General features: G+C 36.7%; 1 protein-coding gene across 1 annotated transcript; it reads right to left on the reverse strand.

The window, feature by feature from the left end:
- Positions 1-736: 736 nt before the first annotated feature.
- Positions 737-25048, reverse strand: ANKEF1 (ankyrin repeat and EF-hand domain containing 1). The gene is made up of 10 exons (XM_032295425.1): positions 24731-25048; positions 21734-22121; positions 16792-16991; positions 15598-15747; positions 14456-14579; positions 9923-10745; positions 8252-8478; positions 6882-7042; positions 4298-4435; positions 737-3331 (listed from the first exon to the last, which is right to left on the reverse strand). Exons 2-10 carry the CDS (start codon positions 22077-22079, stop codon positions 3173-3175), a joined length of 2328 nt encoding a protein of 775 aa, XP_032151316.1. The 5' UTR covers positions 22080-22121; positions 24731-25048; the 3' UTR covers positions 737-3172.

Consider the following 25048-nt stretch of genomic DNA (forward strand, 5'->3'; position numbering starts at 1 on the left):
ATGGCTTTTTAAAAAGATACATGGGTTTTCAGGTGAACAAACAGGCGATAAAAATACATGTGATAATGTTTATCTATACAGGTATAAATGGTCTTTCAATTTCCTTTGGGGCCATAAAACGCTTCTGGAGAAGGGATTTGGGGTAGGATTATTTGTGTTCTAGAAGCAGATGAAACCTGAAGAGGAACTTATGGCAGCCTTATTTTCTAGAAGTTACTGCTTATAGTCAGATAAGCAAAGGTCTGAGAAGGCTTTTTTTTTTCTTGCATATGGTATGTTAAATTTCAAATATCTTTGGCTTAAAATAATCTTTATGTCAACTCTGGAGTTCTGAGTTGGTCCCCACACATATACAATTCCCATTAAATAAAAAGGGAATTCATGAGTCTACACTAATTTGAATACATAAATCAATGAGGAAAAAAAGAAAGCTCTGCCCAACAGCAGAAGGCTAAGTAAGAAATGGCAATAATGATAAAATGTATAAATTATTTTACTGCAACTGATACTGTATTTTAGGCAAGAATCATCCATAGATTGTAAAATTAGTAGGTGAAAGTAAAAAAGTAAAAGCAAATTTCCATAGTTTCAAAGTACCTATCCATAAGGTATTCATTAAGTACAAGGAAAACTACTCAAAAGTCCATGTATAAGGTTTGCCTCCCCAAAACCTTAGCTAATAGCTTACTATTGACTATAAGCCTTACCGATAGCATAATCAGTCAATTAACACATATTCAGTATGTTATATATATTGTATTCTTACAATAAAGTTGAGAAAAGACAACATTTGAACTCAACACAATAGCGATAGGAGGTGGCTATGAAATTATCACAGCTGTACAGTATGTACTACAGTTAATTTTATGCAGTTATGATTACTGCATCTTTACTTCTATTTGCATTTCTCTCAACTGCAAATGCAGTTAAAGTTTACAAAGTTTACATCATGTGTCAACTTCATGTGCCTCCTGATATGACGTACTGAGAAGGGTGCAATGATATCTGTAGCACTGCCCCCAAAGCATCACCTGAATCTATTCTTGAAGACATATAAGACAAACCAAATTTGAGAGACATTTTACAGGATAACTGGCTTGTGTTCTTATATACTATCATAAACAAACAAACAAGCAAAGAAAAATAGGCTGTTCTAAGCTAAAAGAGACTAAAGAGATGGGACAAGTGAATGTATTTTATGACCTGGGAGTACAAAAGAAATTATTGAGACAGATAGCAAAATCTGAATAAAGTCTATAGATTAAATAGTTCATTTAAGTGTTAATTTCCTTATTTTGCCAATGGTAATATTGTTATGCAAAAGAACATTGTGATTTTAGGAAATAAACAATGAAATATTTAGTGGGAAAGAACATCAAGTCTTCAACTGACAAACAATTGGGGAAGAAAATTAAACATCACACACATACATGTAGAGGGAGAAAGAGATAAATGTGATAAGTGGTTAACATTTAGGTAATCTGGGTAAAGGGCATATAGGAGTTCTTTGTAAAATTATTGCAACTTTCCATAAATATGAAATTAAGTCAAAATAACGAAAAACAAAAACAAAACCTTACATAACAGACAAAATGTAGTTGTAATAGCAAATCTCCTGGCTCCAAATGGCAATGCTTGTAAGCAACCCCTGTTCAGGTCTGTCTCCTCCAAAGAGGTGGACATGGTTACCTGCTTCACCCTCTCTCTTCCATTCTCCACCATGACTGGCTCCTGTGAAAGTTTCCTCCAAGGTTGGAAAGAGAGGGAGGAGGTTAGAGGAAAGGGGTTTATTCCATATGTGACTGACAAGTTGTAATCTGGAGTTAGTGCCTTCTGGTAAGACAGATTCTAAAGTGACTTTTTTTTTGTCAGTGGGACACTGGTTATTTTTGGAGCTCCTCTTTAGTACCCACTGCATTTTCTGGTGTGAGTAATGCCCCATCTAGCTTTTTATTCCAGAGTACACCTCCAGAGATAGTCAATTTTATGTCTCAACTTGGCTGGGTTATAGTAAGCAGTAGCTCAATCAAATACTAATCTTAGGTGTTGTGGTGAAGGAATTGTGTATATGCAACCAACACTGACTTTATGTAAAGGAGATTGTCTTAGATAATTTAGATGGACCTGATCCCATCAGTCACTTCAACAACAATTGAAATTTTGACAGTCATAATCTGATTAGGTAAATGGATACATTTTCTTTTAGGAAACACATACTGAAGTGTTTAGGGATATGAACAAAACTGAGGTTTCCGTGATGAAGAGGAAATTCCACTTGTGGACTTCAGGGACAGCTCCTGCATGTTTCCAGCCTGTACTTCCTGAAAGCCTACCCTACAAATTTAGTACTTGACCATCCAGGCCCCAAAATTATGTAAACCAACTCTTTGCAATAAATCTCTTCATCTATCTATCTTTCGATCTATCAATCAATCATCTGTCTCTCTGTCTGTCAGCCAGTTAGTCTGTCTTTCTAGCTAGCTATCAGGTTGAAGCAACAGTAATTGTGATTTTTGCTGCAATTAAAGGTAATGGTAAAAATTGCAATTACTTTTGCACCAACCTAATATCTATTAATCTAGGGCTAGGGCTATGTATCTAGGGCTAGGGCTTTTAACAGCTAGGGCTGTTGAAAGTATATTCAACCCAAGGTATCTGATATACACACTTTATAATAGCATGTGAGAAATAAACTCCTTCCTTAAAAGATTAAATATTGCTTCTTTTTCTAAAACCTAAATTGTTTTCATCAATTTCTACTAGAAATGTATATTTAATAAGCAGGCTTGGCACAGTAGCTCACACCTATAATCCCAGCACTTTGGGCAGCCAAGTTGGAAGGATTTCTTGAGCTCAGGAGTTTGAGACCAGCATAATGGTGTAGACCTGGTAAATCTTTTGACAGCAATGTTTATAACTCACATGCCATGTATTTCACTACCTTCATAAAGAGGTTTGGGATTTATCCAGAATGACATAGCATTCATCTCAAAATAACATACATCTTTTCTCTAGACAGCTCAGAATACTTATAGTTGTTAAAGCAAGAAGAAATATTTGGTAACAAGTTCTTGGTGTATGGATTGCTTTGGCTTTGATGGAAATCTCTACTTTCTCCAAAGATTGGTCCCTGGGTCCCAAAGCATTTATCCCAAGAAGTAACTGCTGTGACTTAGGTCTTCAAGGCAGCTTCCATTGCTCGAACTTTTTCTGTGATGTTCTTCTGAAAAGGCATCATAAAATCATCGAAGTCCACTTCATATGTAAACCTCTCCCGCCGTAGTTCCCTCTTCCTGATCAGCTCTGCTGTTGTGGCTTCAGGACTCCAAATCTTTAAAAAAAATAAAAAAAAAAAAATAGCCATGCCTGAGCAGGTATAAGTATGACAGCCAGTAAATATGCTAGTATCCAGACAATTTTCAGTACACAGTTTTAACTTAAAAACTTCTTTACAGTTTTGACTTAAAACTATTAAACTAACTTTTAGATGTGCTTTAACTTCTTCCCCTCTCTCATATGACACCAGTGGTTACATGAGCATCATCGCTGTTTCTGATGATGACTGTCTAGACATCTAATGTCAGAAATGTTCTTCAATTACTTCTCTGACCAGTTATGTTCAGACCAGCTGCTGTTTGTTTTTTAGGATGGATGCCAAAATAGGGAAGCAAAGGAATTAGAAGATCACCTGGGCTTACTACCTGTATGTCTTACGTAGAAGTCAAAATTATTTTTATAATAGAAGGCGAGGGGAGCTGCTTGTTCAGCATGGTTGGATGGGCAATAAAAAGACAATTATTTTCCCTATAAGATGTCTCCACCTCTTTAGTTGTAGATGTTTTAGGAAGCTGCTGAATAAATCCAGTCTTGTTTGATATGAAACTCCCATGTGAGCTGGTAGTAGTAAGTACAAAGAAGGGCTGGGTCTGTGAAGTACTCCCCCAAAAAATGTATCCTTAGGACTTGGTGACTAAATAGCTGCAGAACATGCCATTGATTCACAGGGACTTCAACCTTTCTAGGAAAATGTAAATTTCAATAAAGAAATAGTAATAGAAAGAGAACCAGATGCCAGGAACTATTAGTTGGGCATACTGAGTTGAAAATAGCAGAACCTGACAAAAGAACATTCGCTAATAGTAACTGTGAAAGACAAATTTTGTAGATTTGTTTGGATACATAAAAAGAATTTGATAAAAATGACATTATGAGCCTTGTGCTCACTTTGGCAGCACATATACTAAAAATGACATTATGAGCCTCTACCTTGCTATGAAGATTCTTTCAAAGCACTTACCCTCTGTGGAATAAATGTGATATCCACTTTCTTGGTATAACCACTGGTAATCAATGAATTGAGATGAATCACACTATCCCTCGGCACTTTCTTTTCCTCTGATATGGTTGGTACACCATAAATTGATGACAGTGGTTCCTGGAAACAAGACCAAAAAATTATAAACTGCACAAATCTATATTCACTTTCTAATATTATTTGCTACTTCACATCTTACTCTGAAGCCAGAAAAAAAAAACAAACTAAAAATGCTACTGAGCAAGTTATAATTTGAGATAAAATGTATATTATTATAACTTTGAAGATGGGGAGAGATAGTTTGCCTTATTTAACTTTAATTAGAAGTATTGGTAGAAGATCACATAAGCCTTTGAGATACCCATCCTTGATCTGTGGCCACTCATTAATCAGAAGGATGGAATCCTACTAAATAATGTTGCATAAAGGAAGAACTTTAGTTGACTGATCCTCATTTAATTGACTGATCCTCGTTTAGTTGACTGATCCACCTTTGCCATCCTAACATCCTCCATATTTATAACTCTGCTGTCTGTCTATAATCTCTTCATCCTATCTACTTCTTACCTCGACATTTCCCCAACCTTTTCCAATTTGATGACACTAAAGCTTTTCCTCCTTGACTTTCATTTCTTGTCCTGTGTCAACCAAGTGTCTCAGTAAATCTGCTTCCTTTAAAAAAAGCATCCAACCTAGAGTCACACTTAGGGGTTCCCTGCTAATGGTAAAGCCTTGATGTCTCAGTAATTCCCATGGGCAACAACTTCAACTTTCTGCTGCAGTTTAGAAGTTCTTAAGCCACTCTGGATTACCAGAAATGTTTAAAACCTTCTACAATCATTTTGCAGAATAGTCTAGTTACAATGGCTCCATATCCCAGAATTCAGTGGTAAAATTCCTGGGTGTAGGTGGCAGGTAGGGGGAAGGGTTATGGAAGGCAATGAAAGGGGATATGGTGGACCAAAATGAAGAAAAAATCATGCTTTAAGCTCATGAAAGCAGCTGTGGGGGCTGACCCTGGCAAATACACAGGGACAGAGCTGTCCAGAGCCCTGAGATCCCACCTTGTGCATCACTGTGCTCTGGGTGTGAGACATGGTGTCAAAGGAGATAATTTTGGAGCTGCAAGATTTAATGACTGCCCTGCTGGATTTTGGACTTGCATAGGGCCTGTATCCCCTTTGTTTTGGCCAATTTCTCCCAATTTGACATGGGAACATTTAGCTAATGTCTGTTCCCTCACTGTATCTGGAAGGTATCTAACTTGCTTTTGATTTTACAGGCCTATAGGCAGAAGGGACTTGCCTTTTCTCAGATCAGATCTTGGACTTGGACTTCTGGATTAATGCTGGAAGAAGTAAGACTTTGGGGACTGTTGAGAAGGCATGATTGGTTTTAAAACATGGAAAGGACATGAGATTTTGGAGAGGTCAGGGATGGAATGATATGTTTCGGCTCTGTGTCCCCACCCAAATCTCATCTGAAGCGTAATCTCCACATGTCAAAGGAAGGAGGTGATTGAATTAGAGAGGTGGCTTCCTCCATGCTGTTCTCATTATTGTGAATAAGTTCTAAGAGATCTCCTGGTTTTAAAAGGGGCTTGTCCCCTACTTTCTTCCTATACACACACTCTCTCTTTCACTTGTCACCATGTAAAATGCACCTACTTTCCCTTCCACCGTGATTGCATGTTTTTTGAGGCCTCCCCAGCCATATGAAACTGTGAGTCAATTAAACCTATTTTCTTTATAAATTACCCAGTCTTGCACAGGTCTTTATAGCACTGTGAGAACAGAGTAATGCAGAAGACTTATACTATCTGAGCTGACATTTTATAGTTACAATAATGAATATTGTATGATATTGGCAGAGGAATCGATGCACAGATGTATAGATAGAACACTTGTGTCAAAATAGTTGTACACAAAAGTACAAAGGGAATTCTGTGAGGAAAGATCTTCAAATGATGCTGCAACAACTGCATATTCATATTAAAGACAATTTTTATGCAAACCTTGTACCATCAAAACAAATAAACTCAATATATATCATAGACCTAAATGTAAAATGTAAAATTATAACTCTTCTAGAAGAAACTGTAAGATAAATCTTTCTGGCATTGCGTTAAAGCAAAGATTTAATAAATACAAAATCAAAATTAAAAAAAAAAAGAAAAGAAAAAATCATGCTTTATTTCAGGCCACATAAGGATTAGCCTCCTTCCCTATTTGGACCATCTCATCAAATCTGTATAATTCAGGATCAAATACATACATATATAATACAAATTTTGGTTTTCACTTTCAACATTCTAATTGTATTTGGATGAACCCATTTGGTTTTTGTATGGATTCTCTTTGCAGTGAGTACTTTTTAGGCTCTTCAGTGATAGGAATGTTATTAGATATTTCTTTAAAAGTATTATATAATAATGGTACTGAAAGTATGCACTGCATATTATCTTGCCCATGTTGTACAACAATATATAAATAGTGCTGCTGGCTTCCCCGAAACAAATTTTTAAAGAGTTCCAATTACTAATGGGTAATCACCCTTTTTTTCTTACCTCTTCTTTCTTAATTTCAGGGCCTTCAGTCTTCAGTATAGGAGTCTTGCCTTTTAGTTTTTGAGTTTCTGCAGATTTTTGCAAGTTATCTAGCTTTTCTTTAATCAGACCAATTATTCTATAATCAGCATATGCCTTTGCAACATCCATGGCAGTATGCCCTGTTGAAACAAACATCAATTCAGAGTAACTATAAACATATTAATGATAAACCATGTAGGAAAATATCTCAGCACATCAGCTCTAAGCCTGCCCTAATAAAGGTGATTCCTATAGCAAATGATATCTATACGGAAGTTCACAGAGGTAGGTCAGATATTCTCTATGGTAGTCCTAGCTCTAAAATCCCATGATGTATGGTGCCATTTAAATACACAAAATTATTTTTTCTTAGTTTTTTGACTATGTTTCTTAAAAGAGTGACAGGAAATATTAGATTACATTTTAAATATTAAATTGATTGTTCTCTCCCCACATTGTGCAAATTTCCTTCTGTGTGACAGTTTTGTACTATCTTCCCCTTTCCTTGATGTAAGGAGGTAAATTCCAAAAGGCCTGGGGAAGCTGATGGCTGGGCATTGTGTTACCCATAATATCATCAGGCAGGACAGGTACAGTAGTACCTGTGAGTCAGAGGCCACCTGAACCAACCAGAGGTACAATGCCCACTCAGAGTCAAAGCAAGCAGTGGCTTCCAAAATAGGAAAATGATACTTCCAAACCAGAGCTCAAATATATTCAAATGACTTTAAAATTTTTCCTGTATGGTATTGATGATCCAAGGCCATGTATTTACTTCCTAGAGTCAGGGAAGCCTCAATTCAGGAATTACTTTGTCCAGCTTTAAGAAATCCAAATTCTATAGAGTCTGAGTTTTTAGAGTAGGTCATTATTAGGAATTAACAGTAATAAAATTGTAATAATTTAATGTGTGATCTGCAAACTGGCGCAAATTTACGAACTAATAGTTACTGATCCATAGTGAAGTAACTACAGAAAATAAGTGTTTACAAATGCTTATAGCAACTTAATATAATTTTCTGTCATTAAAATTTAAAGATTAAAAAGAAGATTTGGCCTCGTATTTTGTTTTTTTTTTCATTTTATTTTTCTAATAAATCATTTTTATTGTATTTTACAAAAGTTTTTCAGTCCATGAAAGACTGCAAACAAAGAAATGGCCCTCCAACACCAGTGAGTCGAGAGGTATTTGGTATAAGACAAACTTTCGCAACATTTAACTCAGGCTTGTGTTTGCACCAGGAACCCAGGGGACAATGCAAGCCTATGAGAATAGAATCAGAAGGGGCTTAGAAGCTAACATAAATTCTCCTTTTCTAACCCTAATCATCAATAATATGAACACATACCTTTTCTATTTTCCAGCTGGAATTTAGCACCAATATCAAGTAGGTATTTCACAGTATCCAGTCTACAGCTTTCAATGGCTCTACTTAAAGGAGTTGAATTGTTGATTGAAACTGCATCTATTAAAGCCCCAGATTTAACAAGAAGCTCAACAATGTCTTGTTGGCCTGCATGGCATGCAAAATGAAGCGGAGTCCACAGAAAATTATCTGCTGCATTAACATTAGCTCTATAAAATAAGATAGATGCACAAACTGAAAATACTGGTTGTTCCAAGGACTGGACACTGAAAAGGCAAAGTAAGATTATCATAGAGTTTCATCAAGTTGTTAAACTGTAAACTCTGTGCCACAATTTTTCTTCAAACCTCTTTGTTCTGCATTATTTGAGAGTTTTAACTTCCTTTGTGTATGTCTACATTAAAAGGCACTTTAGATTCTAGGGATTACAATTTTGCAAAGGTTAAAATCAAGGAAAATTATAAACTAGAGCCAATGAAGATAAAAGCTGACAGGACATATAAAAGTTATATTATTCCATTTTGTATCTACTTTCTCTTCACGTAATACATTTTTAAATGAAACTTCATTGTTAAAATTCTAAATATTACCATGTATTATTTAAAATTTTAGTCCTGTTTAGAAATTCATTGTCCAGAAGTTCATATTCTCATTAGTTGCTCTCTTGATAATATACAAATTTGAGTCTTTCTTTAACATTAAAGTACTAATCAGATTAATACTTTATTTCTCAAGGATGCAATTACTGTGTTAGTAAATGCTTTACATATTTTAACTCATTTAATCTTCAACTAATCTTGTGGCATGAATCCCACTACAGTCTCATGATGTAAATACATGAGAAAACTGAGGCACAAAAATGTTAAGAAACTCACCTCAGGTAATACAACCATGGAAGAAGAAGGAATTAAACCTGAGTGATTGTTGTAGTCTAAAAAGTTAAGTATTATAAATATGGCATGTATTGATAGTTTAAACATATTTACATGACAAGAGAAAAGACTGCCCCACTCTGGAGGAAGGCAGCAAGTTTTAGGGCCAAAACATGTTATTATAGCCACCATTCCACTTGTTTGAAGTTGTTGAGATCCCCAAAATAGAGGCAGATTAAAAAGTGACTTCACATCTTCTAGGTGAAGCTCTGAGACAGGACTGAGCTGTGCTGCCATTGACAGAAGGCCAGGAGTAATCAGAAGACTCCGTTAACCCTGAGTAAACACTGGCTTTCACTTTGTGCATAATTGGCAAAATATCCTTGTGTACGAACAATCCTGTGCTCCCATTATCCTGGTTTCCCATATAAGATCTATAGGCCTAATTAATTTATTGCAGGCTTTAATAAAGGTGCTTAGAATCTAACATAAATTCTCCTTTTCTAACTCTGACCATCAATAATATGATACCTTTTATAGGGCATTTATTGACTTTAAAGCCTATATCAGCATTTTTAATAAAGCATTAATAGCATTCTTTAATGAAGCCTATAAGTTAATTATTATAGCATTAATAAAAGGCTTTTATATATTAAAGGCTTAATTCATTATAGACTTTAATAAAGTAGCACTTTTCTATGTTACAAAAATTCTGGAACTAAATGTTTCTTAATGTGTGAAAAGACTCATGAAAATTTAAACCACTCTCTGAGATGCATACCCTTTTTCAAGAAGAAACTTGACCACATCTATGTTTCCACTTGCACACGCCGTCATTAGTGGAGTTTTGTAATAATTATCCTTCATATCCACAGGTATTCCTGATTCAAAGGCCTTTTTCAGAGAAGCCAGATCCCCTGTCTTGGTGATAATATTAATGTTTGAAAATGCCTTCTCTGAATCATCAATGTACCAAGCAGAGTCATCCTGAATGGGATGTTCTGGGGGATGATCTCTGTTAAACCGGCTGCTATCAGTGACATTCTTGTAGGTCTCAATCATGTAATACGGTGGCCCACCATCCTGCCGGCGTGGAAATGCGTTGTCAGGAATGACACAGATTGGAAGGGGTAAGACAAATTTACCTTTCTTTCCTTTTTTGCCCATCCCTTTTTTCTTTTTCTTAGGTCCATAGGATCCTAAAACAAAAGACTTGCTTAAATATCTGGTTCCTTTAAAGAATTCATTAATATTGACTCCTCCTCCCCGGATTTTCTCGTGAAGTTGGGCGATGGCAGCCAGCTGCTCTGAGCTTGCATAATCTTGCCTTTCCTCCAACACCATCACGAAGTCATTCTTGCTGACACTCCCATCGCCCCTGTCAACAGCAGAAAAGGCTTCCCGGAGGAAAGCCTCACGTTCTACGGACCAATCGTGCAGTCTAAGGGCCCAGAGTGGATTTGGATTTTTGGCTCCTGGCCTGGCTAGTTTATTAGCAATTCTCTCTGCTCGGCGTATTTCTTTGCTTGCTGCTTTGAAGCCTCCTTCCTTAGCCACAGCCCTGGGTGTTTTATGATCTAAATTCTTCCATTTCAGGTCACATCCTAAAACATAAAGCATCATAATTATGAATGGTGCTAAGGCATCTGCATGGCTAATAAGTGACATTCATCCAACTGTTTTCTTAATTTCTTGTGATTCGTCAAAAATGTGTCCCCAAATTATATGTGTATAAAGATGCACACATTTTGCTTTTATAATTACAAAATTGAGCTGTGATTTTTTTCTGTGAGCATCACTTTGGTTAATTCTGAAGAAGATAAGAATTTATAAAAGGATTAGAATATTTATCCTTAGAGATATTTGAAACATATACCATATTGGTACACTAGCTCAGGGGACTTCAGGCCAATAGGAAAAGATCAAAGATGCATTTGAATTTGGAAAGAAGCTGGATTCAAACAGCTTACCTAGGACCTTATGAATTCAGATCTGAAAAGCAGCAGAATACTCATGTCCTTTTGAATGATTTCGACTGTAAATCTGTGTACAAACTTAAAGTCTATTTTTTCTATATTCTTCATTAAATAATGTAATTTATGCTAATCTGCCATTTTGTGGTACGGCCATGTGAACAACCTTCACAGAGGAAAAAGTAATTTGTAATTCAGTCTGAGGAGTTCAGCATTATATTTATGTATGTGCAAGTTAGACATTAAAATTCATTTTCTTTTTTGGTCCCTTATTTAACAAAATGATGAGACCAACATTATTTGTAAATATTCACCAAATAATTAAACTTTTTTGAACATGTTAGGGAATCCACTTAGTGCTACCAAAAAGGCTGTGTTGTCTATAATAAGTGTTTTGAGACATTAAAAATCCATTGTATGTGTAAGTAAGGCTTTGAAGAAGTAGTCAGACTATGTTTTTCAGGATTAATAGTTGCCTTGGTATTGTCAAAAATTAAAATTTTATACTATGGGTAAAAAAAAAACCAATAATGAATAAGACCCGCTATCTGATAGCAAAACAGAGTGACTATAATCAATAATAATTATACATTTTTAAATAGCAAAAAGAGTATAATTGGATTGTTTCTAACACAAAGAATACATGCTTGTGGGGATTGATACCCCAGTCTCCAGGATGTGATTATTAAGCATTGTATGCCTATATCAAAACATTTAACATACTCCACAAATATATATACTATTCACAAAAAAATAAAAATTAAAAACCAAAAAATCTATTTTACTACACACACATACTCACACACACACTTTTTATACTAAGGCTGATAATTTTACTAGTAATAGAAATACTAAAAAAGGCTATTGAGACAATAAAGATTCCAAAATTTCTCTATTGGACAGTTATAAGAACAGTGACTTGATAGCGTAATTCCATAGCAGAGTAATTCCACAGTGCAATTCCATAGTAATTCTGATATGCTGTTTCTACTTAGCTATTTATTTTTCTTATTCAGGGTGTCTGGGGGTTTTTGCTCCCACTTTTCAAGCCACTTCTTCTGTGTTCACTCAGCACTAAGGACCAATGGATTTTCATCCTGCTTTAGCTCATCCTCTGTAGCTTCTAACTTCCTCCTGGTTAGAAACCTCCATGTGTATAAAAGAAGACTCCAACATCCCAGTTTAAGGAGGTAAATGCAGTTTTCCTGTCCTTTTGACTTGGAGCTTCCTGTCTCCTCCTTTATGATTAGTAAATAAAGATCCATTCATTCTCTGTGAGATTTATGTTCCTCTGTGGTAAAGATGTTCAACTTCCAGCTCGCTGCTGCTGCACAACTCAGGAAGTTGAGGGCCCAGGAAGAGGAGGAGAAATCCCCGAGCTCCCCTCCTCTGCCCTTGGATGTGGCTCTCATGTGCTTACAGGGGGAGTCATAAATTGCTCCAGCAGGAGGATGAGGGGCCAAAAGAGGACCATCATGAGGAAATGTGAGAGAAATGAATCCAGCCAGCACAAGTGGTTGGTTTACAATTAGGTACAGAAGAGACTAAACCTAGGGAGCTTATTCAGAAACAAGCATTTTATCGACAAGGGTTTCTTGCTGCTCTGACTGCCTTAGATGTAAGATTCTAAAGGTGGAAATGTAACTGACAACACTTCTGCTGTGAAACTGGGTCACCCACATAGGATCTGGTGACGTGTTTATATTTCCAAATACACAGAGAACTCAGAACATTTTCAAACATTTGCTTTAAAATAGCCTCATGGTTTATTCTTCTAGGAAAGTGGATCTTTTCTGCATCATTGAGTTAGGCCTTTTTGCATGACCCAGGCTCTGGTCCTTGGCTTCTCAATGTGCTTTCTGTGACGTTATTCCAGGAATACATAAATGATAGAGTACGTGTGACATTTGTCCCAATAAGAAATAAGTCAACATATTAAAGTTAGAGAAGCTTGTCTCAAGCTGGGTGGATCTTTAGTTTTTAGAAACACACAGTGTTAACTGAAATGCCAAAATAAACTGCTACTAGTGACAGATTTGAAAACAAAACCAATAAGACTGTTTGAAAGAACCAAAATTGCATTTGATATATTTTTTTCTCATTTGCAAAAGGGTTTATTATATTGGGGGCATAGGGAAAGTATACATTTATAAAAGTAAAAACGGATCTGTTCTTATGCGATTATAGTTACGTGGGCATGTTAGTCTTATAATTTTAGTGACTTCTAAAATTTTGTGTCTGTGGAAGACAGAAAAATAAAACACTTTCTTTGTTCTATTATAGACTTGTTAGACTTTAAGTTTTTGCCTATTTCTCATAAACTCGAAAAAATATCTACAGTTCTGCAAAATGCAGTTCTGTCGATAACAGTTAAAAAGCTTTTAATATGCATTTAATTAGCATGTAATTAACAAAAAATTAATCCATATCCTTAAATGTAATTAACTAATATTTTCATTTTAAGAAACTCATTAAGCTATATATGATATCATTCATATTTCTAAATTAATACTTAAAAGCTACAGGAAAATTAAAAATTAAAAATTTTGCTTACATTTCAAATTTTCCATGAAAGTTTTCATTTCATGTTTTCCCTCAAATTATTTTCCCCATAACTGCAAATTACCCAGAAAAGTTATCTTTGTATTTGATATAATGGAATATTTTAAAAAATAAAATAATTAAAAATTCAGATGAAAGCAAATGGTTTTCAGTGTATGTCCTTTTTTAGATTGTTGTTGGCATTTTTAAAATAGGGAATTTAATCAGGTTTTTTTTTTTTTTTTTGACAGAGTCTCACTCTGTCCACCAGGCTGGAGTGCAGTGGTGCAATCTTGACTCACTGCAACCTCTGCCTCAGGTTCATGTGAATCTCATGCCTTAGTCCCCCAAGTAACTGGGACTACAGGTGCCATCACCACACCCAGCAAATTTTTTTTGCACTGTTAGTAGACGTGGGGTTATGTCATGTTGGCCAAGCTGGTCTTGAACTCCTGATGCCTGCCTCAGCCTCCCAAAGTGCTGGGATTACAGGCGTGAGCCACTACAACCTGCCCTCAACCGTAAGTATTTTAATAATTAGTTGGCTCAGGAACAATCCCCTTTAGGTTTTAACGATAGCCTAAACATTTTGGAGAAATGGGTTTTATCACTTTTAAGACCAGATTCATGATTTAACAGAGGGGTAGTATAAAAAATAATTTTCAGTTTTCTTTCTACATATGGGTGAAATTTTGCTATAGAAAAAATAAGCCACTAAGTGATAGGCCCAAAGTCTCTGCTACTCTATGACATGGGTAAATCATAAATACTTTAAGCACAAAATTGCTAGACAATTTTACCTCGCTGAGCTATATATTTACAGCAATCTGCAAAACCACCCATGGCAGCATAATGAAGTGGTGTGTTCCCATTTAATGAAATCAGTCCCATGTCTCCATTGTAGGCAAAAAGAAGCTTCAATATCTGTAAAATAAATAATGGATATTGTGGAGGAATAGAAATGTACATTTATTACATAAAGACTGGCAAGTAGACCTGCGCTATCCAGTATATTATCAGTTAGCTATGCATGACTATTGAACATTCAAATTGAAATGAACTAAATCGCAAATATTTAAGTTTCATTCGTTTTTTTCACTAGCCACATTTAAAGTACTCAAAAGCCACATGGACACTGTGTTGCACTCTGTTGTATAGCACAAATACAGAATATGTCCATCATCACTTAAATAGCATGGATCTAGAGCAGAGAAAACTCTATGCTTAGACACAGCACTACCATTTTTGTTAGTGTAGGTAATTTAAGGAAGCATGAGAGCAGGGAAACAGCATCCAGGGGGAAATTCTTTACCAAATGTGGTTTCTATTTTTGTGTACACTTTTATTGCTGGGAAAATAGTGATATAAATGAAGATAACTATGTTAAAACTTGAAGAAAATTAAGTAAAGAAATTTCAGATGAAATTCAGAATTTAAAAAAATAGTACTAATTCCTATTTTGTTTCTGCAATGTTACTGTATTAAGAGATATTCTTTGCTGTATGTTTAGGTAATCAGAATACTTGAGTTTAACATTCAGGTATATCATTATCTAATACACACAAGCACCATGGACATAAGAGTATGAGGGCACTGTTCTCTCATAATTAGATCATATTATATTTTGAAGATCCTAGTATGTACTGAAGGCATAAAATATGGTAGTCCCAGGTGGCAGGAATTTTCAATTATTATCATCAAGTGCACAGCAAAAATATTATTAACAATATTAAAAAAGTAAATTTGCAAACACATAAAACTAAAGAGATAAAGTTTTAAAAAATATAATTTTAGAGTAATTTAGGGAAATCAAGATGAAAACAACATAGACAACTCAGAGAAAAAGTCTGCCTTCGTGTAATCTATATGACACATAAACATTTTGAGAAAAGGCACAGAAAAGTTTTAGCAACAAATTTTAAAGCAAGGAATTGATTATTACATCGAAAAAGCCTCCTTTAGCAGCAAAATGAGCGGCGTGATGCCTGTCATTGTCAAATGTATTCACTTCACCTCCTCTTTCCAATATGCCTCGAACTATTTCCACTACCCCTTCTCTTGATGCTTCCATTAAAGCCGTGCGGCCTGTGGACTGGACATTAAACAGATGAGATGCTGTTTACACCCATCATATTAAGTAGCAGAATCAGTACAAATACAGTCAGAATCCATTTAACCCTAGCTTTACACTTCCAAGTTTAGTTCTCTACATTTCTCTTATTACAAAGAGAAAAAATTAAACAAGTACAATGGGTCAATATCTAAAACACAGAATTCTGAAATCAGAGTCAAGGTCACACTGTATGCCCCTGTGAGAATATCATGCTAAAAATGTATTTCTTGCAAATAGAGCAGAACAAAAGAGAAAAAAAGAGATAAAATATCAATACCTAATATAAAATTAGGTCACAGGTGTTTTCTAATGAGAAGAAAATCTATTTTTGGTGTCAAGAAAGGGCAATTAAAAGAAAACTTAATAAAATTAGCCAATTAAGGAGAGTGAATAAAATTGATGTAAGAAACAGCAGAAGTAGGCTGGGCATGTCTATAATCCCATCACTTTGGAAGGCTGAGGCGGTGGATTACTTGAGGCCAGGAGTTTGAAATCTGCCTGGGCAATATGGTGAAACCATGTCTTTACTAAAAATTGAAAAAAAAAAAATTAGTGGGGAGTGGTGGCATGCACCTGTAATCCCAGCTACTCAGGAGGCTGAGGCAGGAGAATTGCTTGAACTGGGGAGGCAGAGATTTCAGTGAGCCAAGATTGGACCACTGCACTCCAGCCAGGCAATGGAGTGAGACCCTGTCTCCAAAAAAAAAGGGAACAGCAGAACTATATATTTTCTTTCCAAAAAGATATATCTTATTAGGTATCAGCGATGCCTTATTTACTATTCCCTATACTGATACTTTGACATTATGCATAATAAATACCAAATTTCCAAACATAATTAGGAAACAGACTGTAGAATCATAGCAATATGAAGATAATAAAGGTACACCATTTTTAAGCATTTTGAATCAAAATGAACAGTCTATAAGCTAATAGGATTATGTCATCATATTTAAATGCAAAGATTATATACTATGCTGTAATTGAAACAAGAAATATTTGTATTCACAAGAATAGCCATACTGAATTGATTGCATTGGGATTGGCTCCTTTTTCCAAAAGTGTCAGGCATACATCTTTGACATCATGTGCTTCTTCACAAGCTCTAAGGAATATTGGCTTTCCTTCATAGGTAGAATTGTTGAAATCTGCACCATGTTCAAGGGCAATCAGAGCACAGCGATAATGCCGCTTAGTTGGTAAAATGCAGTAAAACAAAACACCTGCAGAGAAATAAAATCCCCAGAGAGCATTTAATTAACAATCTATACATATTTGACAGAAAGTAGAATTATTAAAAATCCATATTTAGCTAGTTAAAGGCATATCTGCCTTGGTTTCCTCTATGAAACCAACTAAAACACTGAGACAGAAAACAAAAAACCAACATCCTTAATTCCTGACATGCTTAGAAAATAGTCACAGCCACATGTGATAGGACCTGGCTTATGAAAGAAATGGAATGTTGATAGGTGAACCCTGTTGACTCTGAGTATTTGGCACCTTGCAATATGTAACCTGAGTGTCCCTTGCTGGAATGCACAGGAGTATGTGTGCTAAAGAGCTACTGGCAAGTCCCCAGGTCCCCTCTAAAACTGTAGAATGGCAAAATAGATGGTACTGGGTGATGAAATGTGTGTAGACTGGTCATGTTTGTAAGAAGCAGGCTGTCAGTATAGCAATAAAGAGATGAAAAATTAGATGGCAAGTGTCTCTGCCATTTTGGCAAATCATTTTGTTCCACTGGAGAAAGCAAAATGCTAAATCCCTACACCCAGGGTCTGTAACATACAGGCCATCCATATAATCCACGTCAAAAGCATACTACACATCAGGGTTACTGTTACAAACCCAAGGCACAGTGTTGCTAAGAAAAATCTAGGTAAACAACAATCAGACTCCAAACTGACTTTGTAATGAGCTCATTCCAAAAGGGGGCTTCATTTAAAGAATAACCAAAAGAGAAACCAGTATGCAAACTATTAAAAAAAATACTGCAAGGAAAACAGGAAACTGATAATGAAAGTCAAGCAAAAAAGATACACACTAGAAGCTACCCCAGTGAAAATTATTGGCTGATTCATTTCCATGATAGCAAAGAAACTAAATATAACTTGTTCTAAAATAAAAGTGCAAAGATAGACCTGAATCTTAAGATTAAAAGGGCACGCTGGGTCTTAGGAAAAGTTGATTAAGAATAGTCAACAAGGCATGCTTGGGTAAAGCTAGGCAAAGAAAGTGACTTGTGAGAATCCAGGCAAAAATTCAACTAATCTTTAAAAAGGAATACTCAAGCTGCCCTCAAAAATTTATCACAACAACATTCAATACTACAGTATAATTAAAGGATCTCTACACTATACTTGGGGAAAAAATAGGGAACTTTTATATCCAATCAAGACTTTGTTCATATATAAAAGCAATAGACACATATAATCTTAAGGATGTAAGAAATCAGGGATATAAGCACAAAGAAGTGAGTTAAACTACTTGATTGCAAAAGTGAGTCTTCCAGAGACCAATAGAGAATATGTGACTAAAAAAAGTGATAAATACTGAATCTCTTTAGCCATAGAACCAAAGCTAAGTCACTTTAGTAATTTTAAATAGAGAGAATAATATTGCAATTCATGATAATGTAAAAATAATGTAATTTAACAAAAATTTGGAGAGAAGGGAGGGAAGAAGAAATAGTATAAGCATTTGATGTTCTCATTTTTGGGGGCTGAAGACAGATATTATTTAAAGCAGGTAAGGAGATAAAAGACAGGTACTTATCATTTAAAAGTATACAGGGAATCATTGAAAGAACTAAGTAATTATAATTAACTATAAAATTGGATGGTAGAATGGAAGTAGCAGAGGTAAGAGGAAGGGTTATTGTACTAATCTAATTTGTACTATTGTACTAATATTACTAATCAGAGTAAAGAATCGGTGAATACTGTTTAAGATGCTAACTCAATAAATAAGTTTAAGGGCATATGAAGTATCAAGTTAACCATTAAAAGAAAGAAAAACATTCCATCAATTTCAGAAAATATGCTTGTAAACATATAAAGAAAAATACACATATACAGCAAAATAAAACAAATATATGGACCATATATGACAATAATTTCACATATATTTTATGTATTAGATATATTATGCACAATATAAAATAAACGACATTTCTGAAGCCAAACCTATGGGAAATCTAGATAACTATAATTTGCATAAATTCTACCATTAAAATAAAAAATAAAATGTATACGAAAATCAAAACCTAAATATATTTTATATAAACTGCTATACTTAAAATACGGTTACTCAGAACAATTAAAAAAAAAAAAAGATGGTCAAGGATATTACTGAAAAGAGAAAGTCAAAGACAGAGAAAGACATAGAAGGCAAGAACAGACCAACAGCAACAATGACAACAACAACAAAACAACCTAAGCATGACACCCAAGGAGGCTGAATTCATTACCAAAGGTCCAGAGACACTTACGAAATGACTATTTCATAATGATGGCACGTGCAACACACAGTTAAAGTCTACCTGGGCTGACTCTTTAAGCCACAAAGAACACGAATCAACATTCCTCAACTGAAGGAAAAACAAGATTGAAAAATATTGTACCTTATCATAGAACTGGCATACTGTATTGAGGACTTAGTACACATTCCTATAAATAGGAAAACTAATAAAATGGGAATGGGTGCTATAAGGAACTACCATAGCTTACCTTTTAAGGAGAATAATTCTACACTGTAATTAATTCCCTAGGACAACATACAAGAAATAATATATTGGCTTAGAGCTTTACTTTCTCCACATTCTGTAAAATTGTTCAAAGAGAAAGTGCAGCTTAGGCCTAGGTCATGTCTCATATCCTAAAGACCCACTTAGCCATTTAAATGTTTGCTTATCCTTTAGAAACGATGTACAGTGAGTCAAACATTAGTCACGAGAAAACAGGATGTCAGTGGCAGAGAGTGTACTGTGGAATAAGCAAAGCAGTTTGGCCAGTGGCAGCCAAACTGAGGGATGTGCAAGGTGAGTGAGGCTCATTGATATGGAGAAGAGACAACGTACACTGTACAATGGGCAGTACCTTGGGTTATGCAGAGTGAAGGCTGTCGGCAGCTATCCTAACAAGCTTACATGTGAAACAAGATTTTACATTTGTTTCCTTGTACAGTTTCAGTTCTGCCTATGAGATTTGTTTCCTCTAGCCAAATGCCTGTTGCATTTGCTGCAAGTATTTACTTGACCTTGTTTCCAATTTTACCTGCTTTAAAAAAAATTTACACTTTTACATTTTTATACTATAGAATTTCTGTCTTTCTCTGTGATTTATCTCTCTGTTTCAAACTCAGTAAGTTAAACTTTTCTCTATTATAGTGTTTACCAAAAGTTTGTCCACAAAACTCCAGGCATATAAAATGCCATCAAAAAACTATTTTATGGTCAAATAAATAAGGAAAATATCACCATTTTTGAGCCAACAATGTAAAAGACACATGCCTAAAATGTTTCTCTAATGAATGTGACAGTGAAACCAATTTCTCATGTAGTACTTCTCAACATTCTGGCAATTCAGTGGTCCATGGAATACACTTTGGGGAATAGTATTCTACAGAGCTTTGAGAGGCTACTGTTTTTTCGGGATTTACCATTTCAAAACACATTTGGCCTCTGAATGCATGTGAAGTTTATTTTGTCATGTGGTACTCTTAAATATGTAATTATCCCTTTTCTTTGTCCTCTTCTGTTTTATGCAAGTAATCGTATCAAACACCAAGTCTGGGGAGAGTTAGAAAGTAGATTTTGCTCTTGTCAGTAAACATTAACATTATAAAATGAGATTCATTTCTCCAATGCAGGGCTGATGTTAATGGCTTTGCATCTGCAGCAACTCAGGACAACAAATGCTTAAACTTACCAGTTTACATTAAGTTTATTGGTAATTATCTCAGTTATTTTTATGAGGCTGTGTCAATTTTTGCCTGAACCTCAAGTTAGTTGGGCAAGAAGTTCTCAGACCATGGTCTAGAGATGATGGGATTACAGGTGTGGAAGTGCAGTTCTTTCACCTGAATAATTGTTGAAAGATCATGTGTAAAGTTTGAAGTTGTATCTCCAAATATATTTTTAGACAATCCTAGAAACTTGGAGCTTATGCCAGAATTGACTAATCCTTTCCAGTTTCCAGGTGCAAGTCCTTCCTACATCAGACTGCTCCTGAGGGGATCAAAATCCTTTTGGAGTCCTAGGTGTAGTAATGCCTGAGATTCTAAAATGTAAAAAAAAAAAAGAATAAGAAACATTCTATCTCATCTTTGTTTTAAACCAGAGCTTATAAGGCCAGGCGTGGTGGCTCACGCCTATAATCCCAGCACTTTGGGAGGCCAAGGCGGGTGGATCACAGGGTTAAGAGATCAAGACCATCCTGGTCAACATGGTGAAGCCCCGTCTCTACTAAAAATACAAAAAAATTAGCTGGGCATGGTGGCGCGTGCCTGTAATCCCCAGGAGGCTGAGGCAGGAGAATTGCCTGAACCCAGGAGGCAGAGGTTGCGGTGAGCCGAGATCACGCCATTGCACTCCAGCCTGGGTAACAAGAGCAAAACTCCATCTCAAAAACAAAACAAAACAAAACAAAACAAAACAAAAACCAAGAGCTTGTATTTTATAATGAATGATCAGTGTATATAATCTTCAAAATTCTCCACATTTAAAAGAAACCACCAAACACAAATTAATCTAATTATATGAGCAAGCTCTAATAACTGATTTCCCTAAGATACAGCAATCTCATTTTCAAATCATTAAGTATAGTAGTGAGAATTTAGCCTTTCACTTAAAACTATAAGTAATTCTCTTCTAAAGCTGGAAAACAAAAAAAGTCCATGTTATTCATTTCTGGCTACAAAGTGAATTGCAAAACTGCTGTAGAGGATGTCAGGAATTTTTTACCTTTTCCTTCATTATCAACTATAGTCATATCAGCCTTTGCCTTTGCCAGTATTTCCATCGACAATTCATGGCCCAGTTCTGCAGCCCTCATGGTGGGAGTACAGCCCATTCGGTCTTGCACATCAGGGTGAGCACCAAGGTCAAGGAGAAAGCTGACCATATCAATATCGTTGGAAACCGAGGCTAAGTGCAAAGCACTAAGTCCATCAATGGGGTCTGTAAAATTGATTAGTTCAGGGTATCCAAGCTTGGTCAGCTTCTCTATCTGCTTCTTGTCTTTGTTCCGTACACACTGAAGAACTTTGTAGATCTGTAAGTTCTCAAGTCTCTTATCTGCTAAAGCCATGACTGACCAGCTCCTTGAAAGCTTTCTGGACCAAAACTAAAACTGAAGCAACAAAAAAGAAAAATAGTCAAAGTTAATTTTATCATCTTCATTTTGATTAAATAACAGTATCTTGAAACTTCCTTAAGAACAGAGATTGTTTTTTATGAAATGTTCAGAAAGCAGGATTTGCACATAAATACAAAAAATATTGAGTAGGCATAAAGTTAAAGCAGTTCAAAACAAATCTTCTATTACGATGATAAATAGTTTGCCAGGTGGTTTTCTTATCTCATTTAACCTTTCCTCCTCACCACACTTTCCCATTTTACCACGAAGAAGCTGAGGTTAACTAAATTGCTATGGCAAGGGTTTGAGTTCCCATCTATCTACATGGTTTCATATCAGCACAATAGAGAGATCATACAGGTTTTAATAGTCTTAAGGTGTTATAAAAACATGTAATTTTGAGTTGTTCATTTTAGAAAGAAATCTACCAGGCTCTGTAACATATCAAAGATGTGATGAGTAATTTCTATGTCATCTTAAGTGGGAAAGACGTAAATGGCTGCAAGACAATTGTAAATCTTCATAAACAATCCCCCTGTTAAATTGTGATTGGCATTCTAGTATGTAATTTTACTTTTTTTTAATGGAAAAATAATCTTTTGGATTGAATAGCAGGCCATGCTAGGTATGCCCAGTTGTTTTTCTTTCTTCATTTCTTATGAGAAAAGAATTCCATTATCACACTGGAATCCTATCCAGTTTGTTTGGATGGGGATGTCCCTTCTGTCCCCTACCAGAGGAATGGGTCTGTAACCTAGGCTTGGCCTTTTTGAAGGAAACGTCCCTCTCCAGGTTACACTGAAGCTCAACCATATGTGCATAAAAGACATGAACCAATTAGCAGCCCATCTTCCAGAACTATGAGGGAAGACTTCTGCTGAAATTATTAAATAGTATGGTGTAAGGCTTGGGCTACAGGTAGCTCTCCTGGCTGACACAGAGAGAATCCATTCTTGGAAGATGGAGAGAGGCTAAGACTGATGGCATTAATTGCAACATGGATTCCATGGTGCCAAAAGCCATTATGTTCAGGATGGCATGAGTAAATATATCCTCTCCCTGTCACCTTCTTTTGGCATAAGCTAGTCAGCTGGGTTTCCAACATTTGCAACAAAAAGATTCCATCTTACTACAAAAGCTGAATACAAAAAAAAAAGCTGAAACTATGCACCATTTTTCTCTACTACAAGCCTGCTCCCCCACCTACATTCTCTATGGCAGTGAGCTCTCTCTCCTTTAAATTGTGTCTCTCTAGGAACCATAACATCATCATGTTGGCTAGGCTGGTCTCGAACTCCTGATTTCAGGCGATCTACCCACCTCGGCCTCCTGAAGTGCTGTGCTGGGATTACAGGCATGAGCCACCGCACCCAGCCTCTTTTGCCTTTAATCTGTTTATAATATGTGCTGGACCAGGGAACCAGTAACACAGCTTGTTAGAATCAACAGCTGAGGCTGCCTCAGTCATCCACTTGGCCTTTGCTGCATAGCTTGGTGACATTCACCTTAGCTGCTATTTAGGGCTTGTTTTATTATTATCAGCCATATTCCAATTAGATGCAGTGTCATCATACTGCATGTGTACATGTGTCATCTGTGGAATAGGGCAAGATGCTCTTATATAGGTAATGACTGCACTGAATCAATTCCACCTGATTGGTGTCAATAGGAACTTCCTGATCAGGGACTTCAGTGTTCCCTCTGTTAGCATCCATCCCTAGTAGAGAATTAATTGGCACCTACGATGATGAATTCAGCAGTCCAAGGGCCAGTTTCCTGTGGACTGCCTCCCCCAATTGCTGGGCAGAGGGTAGCACCCTGTGTAGTGTCCTTCATAATCAACCGCAAAGACTGACCAAGAGCTAACCCCACTGCAGGAAATCATACAAGTGTCGCTCTCGGGTCCTGGGTTCCTTGTAAATTGAACAGCATATAGGATCCTCTGGAGGGCCTCCACATATAAGCACACCTGCCCTTTTCCCCAGCATGACCCTGGGCCACCTTAGACACATCTAACCATCTACAATGGCAATCTCAAAGGGGAGTGGAATAGAGCAGATGTCTTGACTTGTTCATGTTCAGGGTCTGAATACTATGCAATTACATGAAAATCTGTGGGAATGTGTGTGTTCAAAGAGGGCTGTGCGACAGGGGAGGTTGATTAGTGAGAGGAATGGAGGAAGACAAGCTTGGTACAGTGGTGAAAGTGTGGGGTTTGAGGTGGGGAAATCTGTTGTGATCCTCCCTTCCCTGTATCATTATTTACACAAACTAGCTGGATAAATATGGACAGGCTACGTACCTAGTTTGTACCTCAGTTTCTGCATCTGTGAAATGGGAATAGCAACGGTGCCCACTTCCTGGGTCTATATGAAAAGGAAATGAGATAATTCTTGTAAAGTATTTAGCAAAGTCCCTCAATATAGGCTCCTTAAGAACATCAAACTTTTGTGGATTTCAGCTCACGCGCGGTGTGACCGAGAGTTTACATTTTGGGGGTTCTCTACTGTGCTTTCCACTTTTTAGTCTCCAGAAAAATCCGAAGAGAGGAGTGGAATAGGTAGAGACATAACGTCAAAGGAAAGGACAGGTGTCACGCTCACCTCTTAGGCGTTAGGGCGATCAGGAGTCACGGATCTCTGGGCATCTATGCGCCTGGGCCTGCGGGGGGCGACCCGGGCGGCTCCTGCTCTCCTACTCTGACGCTCAGCGCGGGCCCAGCCGCAACTGTGGGCTCCCGGAGCCCGGCGGAGGCGCCCAGGCAGAGCAGGCGAGGTGGCGCGCGGGGCAGCAGGGCAGGGTGCGTGTGTCTATGGGCCCGGGGTCCGCGGAGGACTAGCGCGAGGGCAGGTGAGCGCAGGGGGCGGGGTGGGAGCCGCCGGGACCGGCTGATTGTGAGCTTCCGCCACGCAGGGCGCGGC

Source organism: Sapajus apella, unplaced genomic scaffold (genome assembly GCF_009761245.1).
Source record: "Sapajus apella isolate SASKATOON/1434 unplaced genomic scaffold, GSC_monkey_1.0 scaffold33, whole genome shotgun sequence".
NCBI classification, from domain to species: domain Eukaryota; kingdom Metazoa; phylum Chordata; class Mammalia; order Primates; family Cebidae; genus Sapajus; species Sapajus apella.

Bases quoted from the DNA above. Each gene is read 5' to 3' on its own strand.
- ANKEF1 (XM_032295425.1), bottom strand. From the start codon at position 22,079: ATGGCTTTAGCAGATAAGAGACTTGAGAACTTACAGATCTACAAAGTT. The intron at 16,992-21,733 runs GTAAAAAATTCC...ATTTCTCTGCAG, and splicing joins AGTTGATAATGAAGGAAAAG to GTGTTTTGTTTTACTGCATT. The intron at 3,332-4,297 runs GTAAGTGCTTTG...TTTTTTTTAAAG, and splicing joins TCACATTTATTCCACAGAGG to ATTTGGAGTCCTGAAGCCAC.